At 45.3% G+C, this 12,590-nt stretch overlaps 1 protein-coding gene across 1 annotated transcript in view; it reads right to left on the reverse strand.

Annotated features, from left to right (window-relative positions):
* Nucleotides 1-423: 423 nt before the first annotated feature.
* The window catches only part of LOC140735795 (AN1-type zinc finger protein 6-like), a 66,145-nt gene continuing 53,978 nt past the window's right edge, over nt 424-12,590 (reverse strand). The window contains exon 5 of the mRNA XM_073061275.1: nt 424-1,780. Coding sequence (XP_072917376.1) covers nt 1,488-1,780 — 293 coding nt within the window. The 3' untranslated portion in view covers nt 424-1,487. The remainder of the gene's footprint in view (nt 1,781-12,590) is intronic.

Genomic DNA, 12,590 nt, shown 5'->3' on the forward strand with positions numbered 1-12,590 from the left:
GTGCAGAATAGTGTCACAGTTACAGAGAGAGTGCAGAATAGAGTGTCACAGTTACAGAGAGAGTGCAGAATAGAGTATCACAGTTACAGAGTGCAGAATAGTGTCACAGTTACAGAGAGAGTGCAGAATAGAGTGTCACAGTTACAGAGAGAGTGCAGAATAGAGTGTCACAGTTACAGACAGAGTGCAGAATAGTGTCACAGTTACAGACAGAGTGCAGAATAGAGTGTCACAGTTACAGAGAGAGTGCAGAATAGTGTCACAGTTACAGAGAGAGTGCAGAATAGAGTGTCACAGTTACAGACAGAGTGCAGAATAGTGTCACAGTTACAGAGAGAGTGCAGAATAGAGTATCACAGTTACAGACAGAGTGCAGAATAGTGTCACAGTTACAGACAGAGTGCAGAATAGAGTGTCACAGTTACAGAGAGAGTGCAGAATAGAGTGTCACAGTTACAGACAGAGTGCAGGGCAGCCGGATGAGGGAAACTGTGAGGTCGAGAGTATGGCTTCATCGAAAAAGAGGTACAAATTCTGACATTTAAAACCATTCAGACAGGCACATGGGTAGAAATGGTTTAGAGGGTTTAATATAGGAAAGGTTTAATGGGACAAACACAGGTAAATAACCAAAGGACATAGGAGCATATAGACAGGCTGCAGAGTTGGGCAGAAAAGTGGCAGATGGAGTTCAATCCGGATAAGTGTGAGGTGATGCATTTTGGAAGGACAAACCAGAAGGCTGAGTACAGGATTAATGGTCGGTTACTTAAGAGTGTGGATGAACAGCGGGACCTTGGGGTTCAAATCCATACATCCATCAAGGTCGCTGCACAGGTTGATGGGATAGTTAAGAAGGCCTATGGGATGCTAGGCTTCATTAACAGGGGGGATTGAGTTCAAGAGTAGAGAGGTCATGTTGCAACTCTACAAATCTCTGGTGAGACCACACTTAGAGTATTGTGTTCAATTCTGGTCACCTCATTATAGGAAGGATGTGGAAGCTATGGAGAGGGTGCAGAGGAGATTTACCAGGATGTTGCCTGGATTGGAAAAAAAAAGTCTTATAAGGCAAGGTTAGCAGAGCTGGAACTTTTCTCTTTGGAGCATAGAAGGACGAGAGGGGACTTGATAGAGGTCTACAAGATTATGAGAGGCATAGATAGGGTGGATAGTCAGTACCTGTTTCCCAGGGCACCAATAGCAAACACCAGAGGGCATATGTACTAAATTAAGGGAGGGAAGTTTAGGGGAGACATCTGGGGTAAGTTTTTTTTTTACACAGAGGGTTATGGGTGCCTGGAATGACTTGCCAGGATGGTGGTGGAGGCTAAAACATTAGGGGTATTTAAGAGCCTCTTGGACAGGCACATGGATGAAAGAAAAATGGAGGGTTACGGGGTAGTGTGGGTTTAGTACTTTTTTTAATGATGATATGGGTCAGCACAACATGGAGGGCTGAAGGGCCTGTACTGTGCTGTAATGTTCTAGTGTTCTAGCAGAATTCGGCCGCTTGGTCCGTCGTCTGCTCTGACATTCGATCGCGACTGATTTATTTCCCTCTCAACCCCATTCCTCTGCCTTCTCCTCGTAACATGCGACGCCCTGACTGGTTCAGGGTTCAATCCCCGCGCCGGCAGCAAGGAGTTTCCTCCGGGTTCCTCCCACATTTCAGAGACGTGCCGGTTAGTGGGGGTACTCGTAAATTGTCCTGTTGGTTCGGAAAGTCGGTAGCTCATCGGAGACTCGCTGGACCGGAAGGACCTTTTCCCTGCTGCATCTGTAAATAAATAACAAAAAACTAAACAAATAGTGGGACGAGATCGGGCAGACATGGAGTAGATGGGCCGGAGGGCCTGATTCCGTGCGGCAAGGGGCTGTAAGTATACGGGGCCAGTCCCTCTGTTGCCGGCTAATGGCTCGAACTCCCTCGCTAATTATCCACGGGGCAGCTTCGGGAAACGCAGACACAGGCTGGTCTATGTTATGCAAATCAACCCAATAAACCAGCCCCTGCCGGCACGAAACATCTTTGAACAGCCGCTTTGAATAATTCATCAGCCTAATGGGCGTTCGGCACAGATTTTGATCTTCAAGGCAAATTATTGGCAGCGCCCCCTCCCCCAGCTCCATTACGAGATCCTTGGCCGCGTTGTGGTGACGGTCGGCTGAATCATAGAGCACCTTTTAACCCGCTGAAGAACACACGCTCTCTCCCTCTGTTACCCCAACTGGGTCGTTATAGTCACAGTTCCTTCGGCCCATCTAGTCCGTGCCGAATCCGGGGTGAAACGCTTTTGTCTGCGTGCCGTCCAGACGCGAGAAGGAGCGGAGGGACGGGGAGGGAGGGGCGGTGTAGGCTGGAGGGAAGATGGGCAGTTCGAGCCGGGTAGGTGCGGGGACCTGGGTGTTGAGGTTGGGATACAGAGGTAGGGAGTGTTAGATAGAGGAAGAGAGAGGTGTGTGTGTGGGGGGGGCGGGGGTGAAGGTGAAGGTGAAGACAGATTGTAGGGAGGTAAGCAGGAACTCAAGGGGCTTCTGGAGCCAGACAGTGATAAATAAAGGAGGCAATAATATGAACCAACAGGTGAGGGGTATAGAGGTTGGAGGGGGTTACAGAAATGGAGAGGGTGTAGGGCCAAAGGGGGGGTTACAGAGATGGGGAGGAGGTGTAGAGGCTGGAGAAGATTTCAGAGACAGGGAGGGGTGTAGGGGACAGAGTGGTTTACCGAGATGGGGAGGGGTGTAGGGGACAGAGTGGTTTACCGAGATGGGGAGGGGTGTAGGGACCAGTGGGGATTACACAGACAACCTCTCCTTCAGCATCCACAGAAATATTCACTGCACTCTCCTTTTTAGTCTAATAGCACAAGAACCGGACACAACATTGGAAGTACGATCCCACCAAAGTCTTGTACAACTGCGGCGGGACATCTCATCTGCCCAGACTGATGAAGGGAAGCTGCAAACACCCTTTCACCAGCCTGTTGACTGCTGAACTCCGTCCGATGACATGTACGAGGGAAAAGTAGGGTGTGCAGCCAGGGCAGAAATGGCGAATATGAGGGGGCATAATTTTGAGGTGATTGGCAGAAAGTGCAGGGGGGTTGTCAGGGGTAGTTTTTTACAGAGAGTGGTGGGTGCGTGGAACATTCTGTCAGGGTGTGGTAGAGGCAGGCACACCAGGGATGAAAGAAAAAATGAGGGTTATGTGTGAGGAGGGTTAGATTGATCTGGAAGTAGGTTAAAGGGTCAGGACAACATTGTAGGCTGAAGGAACTGAATTGTCCAAGAGTTGAGATTCTAAATCGGAGAAAGGCCAATTTTGATGGTATCAGAAAGGATCCTGGGAAGTGCGGATTGGGAGAGGCTGTTTTCTGGCAAAGGTGTACTTGGTAAATGGGAGGCTTTCAAAAGTGAAATTTTGAGATAGAAAGCTTGTGTGTGCCTGTCAGAGTAAAAGGTAAAGATAACAGGTTTAGAAACCTTGGCTTTCAAGTGATATTGAGGCCCTGGTTAAGGAAAAAAGGTGTATAGCAGTAGGAACAAATGAGGTGCTTATGGAGTACAAGAAATGCAACAGAACACTTAATAAAGAAATCAGAGGGTTAAAAGAAGGCACAAGGTTGCCCTAGCAGACAAGGTGAAGGAGAATCCTGAGGGACAAGGACCCTGTGGGACACTGGTGCAGAAATTGCAGGGACCCCAGCAAAGATATTTAAATCATCCTTAGAAACAGGTGAGGTACCAGAGGACGGGAGGATGGCCAAAGTTGTTCCAAGGTTTAAGAAAGGCTCTAAATATAAACCAGAAAATAATAGGCCAGTGAGCCTGGTATCAGTAGTGGTAAGGGTCATGAGGTTAAGTATATGGATAGACAGGGACTGGTTCAGGACAGTCAGCATGGCTTCGTGTGTGGTAGGTCATGTCTGACCAATCTTATAGAGGTTTTCGAGGAAGTTACCAGGATAGTTGAGGCAAGGCAGTGGATGTTGTCTACATGGATTTAGCAAGGCATTTGATAAGGTTCAGTACGGGAGGCTGGTCAGGAAGGTTCAGGCACTTGGCAATCAGGATGAGGTGGTAAATTGGATTAGATATTGGTTGTGTGGGAGAAGCCAGAGAGTGGTAGTAGAGGGTTGCCTCTGACTGGAGGCCTGTGACTAGTGGAGTGCCACAGGTATCAGTGCTGGGTCCTTTGTTGTTTGTCATCTATGTCAACGATCTGGATGATAACGTGGTTCACTGAATCAGCAAATTTGCAGATGACACAAAGATGGGGGGGGGGGGGAGGGGAAGAGCTAGTGGACAGTGAGGTAGACTATCAGAGCTTGTAGTGTGATCTAGACCAGCTGGAAACTTTCATTGATGGGATGGGATGCTGAGGTTGTATAAGATGTTGGTGAGCCCTAATTTGGAGCATTGTGTACAGTTTTGGTCACCTATCTACAGGAAAGATGTTGCCGGGTCTGGAGTTATAAGGAAATATTGAGTAGGCCATGACTTTATTCGTTGAAGAATAAAGTTTGAGGGTATACAAAATTATGAGGGATATAGATAGGGTAAATGCAAGTAGGCTTTTTCCACTGGGGCTGAGTGAGGTTACACCTAGATGTCATGGGTTAAGGGTGAAAGGTGAAATGATTAAGGGAACATGAAGGGAAACCTCTTCACTCAGACAGTCATGAGAGTGTGGAATGAGCTGGCTGCACATGTGGTGCATGCAATCTCGATTTTAATGCTTAAGAGAAGTTTGGATAGGAACATGGATGGTAGGGGTATGGATGGCTTTGGTCCAGGTGCAGGTCGATGGGAGCAGTGGGTCAGCATGTACTAGATGGGTTGAAGGACCTGTTCCTCTGCTGTACTTTTCTATGCCCCTATAACACTATGTTCTACGTTCTGTGTTCTGTGTCTGTGTTCAATGCTCTATTTTCTGTGTCTGTGTTCTGTGTCTGTGTTCTATGATCTATGTTTGTGTTCTATCTTCTATGTTCTGTGTCTGTGTTCTATGTTCAATGTTCTGTGTTCTGCGTCTGTGTTCTATGATCTATGTTTGTGTTCTATATTCAATGTTCGTGTTCTATGTTCAATGTTCTGTGTCTGTGTTCTATATTCTGTGTCTGTGTTCTATGTTCTGCATCTGTGTTCTATGATCTATGTTTGTGTTCTATGTTCAATTTTCTATGTTCGTGTTCTATGTTCAATGTTTTGTGTCTGTGTTCTATGTTCTATGTTCTGTGTCTGTGTTCTATGTTCTATGTTCTGTGTCTTTGTCTGTGTTGTATGTTCTGTGTCTGTGTTCTATGATCTATGTTTGTGTTCTATCTTCAATGTTCTATGTTCTGTGTTCTATGTTCAATGTTCTGTGTTCTACGTCTGTGTTCTATGATCTATGTTTGTGTTCTATCTTCAATGTTCTATGTTCTGTGTCTGTGTTCTATGTTCAATGTTCTGTGTTCTACGTCTGTGTTCTATGATCTATGTTTGTGTTCTGTCTTCAATGTTCTGTGTTCTACGTCTGTGTTCTATGATCTATGTGTTCTATCTTCAATGTTCTATGTTCAATGTTCTGTGTTCTACGTCTGTGTTCTATGATCTATGTTTGTGTTCTATGTTCAATTTTCTATGTTCGTGTTCTATGTTCAATGTTCTGTGTCTGTGTTCTATGTTCTATGTTCTATGTTCTGTGTCTGTTCTATGTTCTGTGTCTATGTTCTGTGTTCTATGTTCTGTGTCTTTGTCTGTGTTGTATGTTCTGTGTCTGTGTTCTATGATCTATGTTTGTGTTCTATCTTCAATGTTCTATGTTCTGTGTTCTATGTTCAATGTTCTGTGTTCTACGTCTGTGTTCTATGATCTATGTTTGTGTTCTATCTTCAATGTTCTATGTTCTGTGTCTGTGTTCTATGTTCAATGTTCTGTGTTCTACGTCTGTGTTCTATGATCTATGTTTGTGTTCTATCTTCAATGTTCTGTGTTCTACGTCTGTGTTCTATGATCTATGTTTGTGTTCTATCTTCAATGTTCTATGTTCTGTGTCTGTGTTCTATGTTCAATGTTCTGTGTTCTACGTCTGTGTTCTATGATCTATGTTTGTGTTCTATCTTCAATGTTCTGTGTTCTACGTCTGTGTTCTATGATCTATGTGTTCTATCTTCAATGTTCTATGTTCAATGTTCTGTGTTCTACGTCTGTGTTCTATGATCTATGTTCGTGTTCTATGTTCAATGTTCTATGTTCGTGTTCTATGTTCAATGTTCTGTGTCTGTGTTGTATGTTCAATGTTCTGTGTTCTATGTTATGTGTCTGTGATCTATGTTCTGTGTTCTGAGGCGGGGGGGGGGGGGGTGTGCTAGCACCAGTGCTCTTTAACATCTTCCTCCTGTGTGTTACCAAGCTTCTCCACAACGAGATTGAGGACAGCAGCAGTGTGGCAGTGGACGTCAGATTAGATGGCAACCTCTTTAACATCAGGAGGCTCCACGCAACCACCAAACTCCATAGAGAACGGGTCCTGGAGCTGCAGTATGTAGATGACTGTGCTCTTGTGGCCCACACTCCGGAGGATCTTCAGACTGTCCTTGCTGTGGCGGTGAGAGCGTACAGCGGGATGGGGCTGACTGTCGACACCTCCAAGACAGAAGTGGTTTGCCGATGGGGTACCAGTGTCCCACCCACTCTACCTGCCTTCACTGTTGGTGATGAAAAGCTGTCAGTGGTGCCATCTTTCAAATATCTGGGGAGCATCCTCTCTGAGGATAGCGGCATTGACAACGACATCGAGAGCCACATTAAACAGGCATCAGCTGCCTTTGGGAGACTTCAGCGTAGAGTCTTTCAGAACAGGAGCCTTCGTCCCTCCACAAAGGTCGCTGTATACCAAGCGGTCTGTGTCACCACCCTCCTTTACGGCTGTGAAGCTTGGGTAACATACAGCCGTCACATCAAGTCCTTGGAGCACTTCCACAGAAGCTGCCTTCAGTGCATCCTGGGAATTACTTAGCGTGAGCGGGTGCTTCACACTGAAATACTTGTAAAGACCAACTGCAGAAGTATTGAGGCCATGATCACCCAGTGTCAGTTGCAGTGGCTGGGGCACGTGATAAGGATGCCCCCACGTCGGCTACCCTGCAGAGTGTTATACGGCCAGCTACATCATGGTCGACGCTCAGCTGGAGGGCTGAAGAATCACTATAAGGATCGGATGAAGAACGCTTTAAGGAAGTACAAGATCAGACCCGAGGACCTGGAGGATGTTGCTGCTGACCGTAACACTTGGCGACAGCTGTGTAGGGACGGGGTTCGTATTCTGGAGATGGAAAGAACAACCAGAAGACAGCAGAAGAGAGCCAGGAGAAATGCAGCCATAGTTGCCATCAGTACCACCACCACCACATATACATGTCCCACCTGCAATAGAACTTGTGGGTCCAGGATAGGACTGTATAGTCATCGAAGATCTCACCGTTAAAGGAGTGGACGTCATCATCGGATTTCGATGGACAACCGAAGAAAAAGATGTTCTGTGTCTGTGATCTATGTTCTATATCCTGTGTCTGTAGAAACATAGAAAACCTACAGCACAATACAGGCCCGTTGTGCCACAGTGCTGTGCTGAACATTTCCCTACCTCAGAAATTACTAGGCTTACCTACAGCCCTCTATTTTACTAAGCTCCATGTACCTATCTAAAACTCTCTTAAAAGACACTATCGTTTCCGCCTGCACCACCGTTGCCGGCAGCCCATTCCACACACTCACCACTCTCTGAGTAAAAAACTTACCCCTGACATCTCCTCTGTACTTACTCCCCAGCATCTTAAACCTGTGTCCTCCAATGTCAACCATTTCAGCCCTGGGAAAAAGCCTCTGATTATCCACACGGTCAATGCCTCTCATCATCTTATACACCTCTATCAGGTCACCTCTCATCCTCCGTCACTCCAAGGAGAAAAGGCCGAGTTTACTCAATCTCCCCAATCCAGACAACATCCTTGTAAATCTCCTGTGCACCCTTTCTATGGCTTCCATATCCTTCCTGTAGTGAGGCGACCAGAACTGAGCACAGTACTCCAAGTGGGGTCAGACCAGGGTCCTATATAGCTGCAACATTACCTCTTGGCTCCTAAACTCAATCCTATGGTTGATGAAGGCCAATACACCATACGCCTTCTTAACCACAGAGTCAACCTGCACATCTGCTTTGAGCGTCCTATGGACTCGGACCCCAAGATCCCTCTGATCCTCCACACTGTCAAGAGTCTTACCATTAATACCAAATTCTGCCATCATATTTGACCTACCAAAATGAACCACCTCACACTTATCTGGGTTGAACCCCATCTGCCACTTCTCAGCCCAGTTTTGCATCCTATCAATGTCCTGCTGTAACCTCTGACAGCCCTCCACACTATCCACAACACCCCCAACCTTTGTGTCATCAGCAAACTTACTAAACCATCCCTCCACTTCCTCATCCAGGTCATTTATAAAACTCACAAAGAGTAGGGGTCCCAGAACAGATCCCTGAGGCACCCCACTGGTGACTGACCTCCATGCAGAATATTACCCGTCTACAACCACTCTTGCCTTCTGTGGGCAAGCCAGTTCTGGATCCACAAAGCAATGTCCCCTTGGATCCCATGCCTCCTTACTTTCTCAATAAGCCTAGCATGGGGTACCTTATCAAATGCCTTGCTGAAATCCATATACACTACATCTACTGCTCTTCCTTCATCAATGTGTTTAGTGTTACGCCTGTGCCCAACTCTGAGGGGTCGAAGGGTCCCAAAGTAGCCCCCTCCTTTTTGAGAATCGCAAGATCGCTATTAATTCAGGTCAGGAGACCCAGGAAATGAGAGAGAGACATTTGAAATGTCTTGGCCCCTCGGCGATACAAAGCTACGGGAAACGGCCATTGTCTCTTAGAGACGGAATTGTGTATTGAGTACTGTGCTGCGTGGAGGCCCTCAGGCAACGTGGGCTGGTTGGGGGATGGCATCATTCCACCCTGATTGACATCTGAGACCCCGTGAGTGGGGATAAAAGAGGGTCTGTGGGAACAGCCCCTCAGACTCGCCAGAAGAAACGCTAGAACTCCTGTAACGGCGTAATAGCGAAAGCCGGTGGAAAGCCACGTGCGTCCTTTTCCATTTGCCTCGGAATTGGTGGGCCTTGCCACAGAAGAACGGCTTTAGCTAACAACAAAGGAGAAATCAGCCCCAACGACTCTCGAAGGATTGACTTCATAAAAGGAATGGGCAAGTTAAACCTCCGTCTCTCTCTCCAACCAAAAGCTGCAGCTTGAATGAACTGAGTGACTTTTATATTTCCATCGGACAATACATTATCCCCTAGACAACGATAGAGCTATTTCTTATTGATTACTATTAGACCCGCGCTTTTAGATTTAGTATTGACGACGTATATTATCTGTATGTTTGCATCAATGTTATTTTTGTGTATTTTTATTAATAAATACTGTTAAAAATAGTACCATCAGACTTCAACGGACCTCTCTATCTTTGCTGGTAAGTGACCCAGTTACGGGCTACGTAACATTAGTCACATCCTCAAAAATTTCAGTCAGGCTCGTAAGGCACGTCCTGCCCTTGACAAAGACATACTGACTATTCCTAATCATATTATGCCTCTCCAAATGTTCCTAAATCCTGCCTCTCAGGATCTTCTCCATCAACTTACCAATCATTGAATTAAGACTCACTGGTCTATAATTTCCTGGGCTATCTCTACTCCCTTTCTTGAATAAAGGAACAACATCCACAACCCTCCAATCCTCTGGAATCTCTCCCCTCCCCATTGATGATGCCAGAGGCTTAGCAATCTCATCCCTCACCTCCCACAGTAGCCTGGGGAACATCTCATCCGGTCCTGGTGACTTATCCAACTTGATGCTTTCCAAAAGCTCCTGCACATCCTCTTCCTTAATATCTACATGCTCAAGATTTTCAGTCCACTGTAAGTCATCACTACAATCACCAAGATCCTTTTCCATAGTGAATACACACTTTCCCACTATCACACTTGATTGGTCCTATTCTTTCACATCTTATCCTCTTGCTCTTCACATGCTTGTAGAATGCTTTGGGGTTTTCCTTAATCCTGCCCACCAAGGCCTTCTCATGGCCCCTTCTGGCTCTCCTAATTTCCTTCTTAAACTCCTTCCTAGTAGCCTTATAATCTTCTAGATCTTTAACTCTACCTAGTTCTCTGAATCTTTTTGAAGCTTTTCTTTTCTTCTTGACTAGATTTATTACAGCCTTTGTACACCACGATTCCTGTACCCTACCATATCTTCCCTGTCTCATTGGAACGAACCTATGCAGAACTCCACACATTTCTTCTATACTTTTACCTGAGAACATCTGTTTCCAATTTAAGCCTCCAATTTCCTGCCTGATAGCCTCATAATTCCCTTTACTCCAATTAAACAATTTTCTAAATTGTCTGTTCTTATCTCCCTCCCAATGTATGGTAAAGGAGGTAGAATTATGATCACTATCTCCAAAATGCTCTCCCACTGAGAGACCTGACACCTGACCAGGTTCATTTCCCAACACCAGATCAAGTACAGCCTCTCCTCTTGTAGGCTTATCTACATATTGTGTCAAGAAACCTTCCTGAACACACCTAACAAACTCCACCCCATCTAAGCCCCTAACTCTAGGGAGATGCCAATCAATATTTGGGAAATTAAAATCCCCCAACACAACAACCCTGTTATTATTACTCCTTCTCAGTATCTGTCTCCCTATCTGCTTCTCGATGTCCTTGTTACTATTGGGTGGTATATAAAAACACTCAGTAGATTTTTCCCCTTCCTATTCCTAACTTCCACCCACAGAGACTCTGTAGACAATCCCTCCATGACTTCCTCCTTTTCTGCAGCCGTGACACTATCTCTGATCAGCAGTGCCACACCCCCACCTCTTTTGCCTCCCTCCCTGTCCTTTCTGAATCATCTCAAGCCTGGCACTTGAAGTAGCCATTCCTGCCCCTGCACCATCCAAGTCTCTGTAATGGCCACAACATCATAGCTCCAAGTACTGATCCATGCTCTAAGCTCATCCACTTTATTCATAATACTCCTTGCATTAAAATAGACAATCTCAAACCATCAGTCTGAGCGCATCCCTTTTCTATCACCTGCCTATCTGTGCTCTATGTTTGATGTTCTGTGTCTATGTTCAACGTTCAGTGTCTGTGTTCTATGATCTATGTTCTGCGTTCTGTGTCTGTGATCTATGTTCTGTGTCTGTGATCTATGTTCTGTGTCTGTGTTCTGTGTCTGTGATCTATGTTCTGTGTTCTGTGTCTGTTCTGTGTCTGTGTTCTATGTTTTGTGTTCTGTGTCTGTGTTCTGTGTTCTATGTTCTGTGTTTGTGTCTGTATTCTGTGTCTGTGTTCTATGTTTTGTGTTCTGTGTCTGTGTTCTATGTTCTGTGTTCTGTGTCTGTGTTCTATGTTCTGTGTCTGTGTCTACGTTCTGTGTCTGTTCTGTGTCTGTGTTCTATGTTCTGTGTCTGTGTTCTGTGTCTATGTTCTGTGTCTGTGTTCTATGTACTATGTTCTGTGTCTGTGTTCTGCGTTTTGTGTCTGCATTCTGTGTCTGTGATCTATGTTCTGTGTTCTGTGTCTGTGTTCTATTTTCTGTGTCTGTGTTCTATGTACTATGTTCTGTGTCTGTGTTCTGCGTTTTGTGTCTGCATTCTGTGTTCTATTTTCTGTGTCCGCGTTCTGTGTCTGTGTTCTGTGTCTGTGTTCTATGTTTTGTGTTTTGTGTTCTGTGTCTGTGTTCTGTGTTCTATGTTCTGTGTTTGTGTCTATGTTCTGTGTCTGTGTTCTATGTTCTGTGTCTGTGTTCTATGTTTTGTGTTCTGTGTCTGTGTTCTGTGTTCTATGTTCTGTGTCTGTGTCCTGTGTCTGTGTTCTATGTTCTGTGTCTGCATTCTGTGTCTGTGTTCTATGTTTTGTGTTCTGTGTTCTATGTCTGTGTTCTATGTTCTGTGTCTGTGTTCTGTGTCTGTGTTCTATGTTTTGTGTTCTGTGTCTGTGTTCTGTGTTCTATGTTCTGTGTCTGTGTCTACGTTCTGTGTCTGTGTCTACGTTCTGTGTCTGTGTTCTATGTTCTGTGTCTGTGTCTATGTTCTGTGTCTGTGTCTATGTTCTGTGTCTGTGTTCTATGTTCTGTGTCTGTGTTCTATGTTCTGTGTCTGTGTTCTATGTTCTGTGTCTACGTTCTGTGTCTGTGTTCTATGTTCTGTGTCTGTGTTCTATGTTCTGTGTCTGTGTCTATGTTCTGTGTCTGTGTTCTATGTTCTGTGTCTGCATTCTGTGTCTGTGTTCTATGTTTTGTGTTCTGTGTTCTATGTCTGTGTTCTATGTTCTGTGTCTGTGTTCTATGTTTTGTGTTCTGTGTCTGTGTTCTGTGTTCTATGTTCTGTGTCTGTGTCTACGTTCTGTGTCTGTGTTCTATGTTCTGTGTCTGTGTTCTATGTTCTGTGTCTGTGTCTATGTTCTGTGTCTATGTTCTGTGTCTGTGTTCTATGTTCTGTGTCTGTGTTCTA

This window comes from Hemitrygon akajei, chromosome 11 (assembly GCF_048418815.1).
Source record: "Hemitrygon akajei chromosome 11, sHemAka1.3, whole genome shotgun sequence".
NCBI lineage: Eukaryota > Metazoa > Chordata > Chondrichthyes > Myliobatiformes > Dasyatidae > Hemitrygon > Hemitrygon akajei.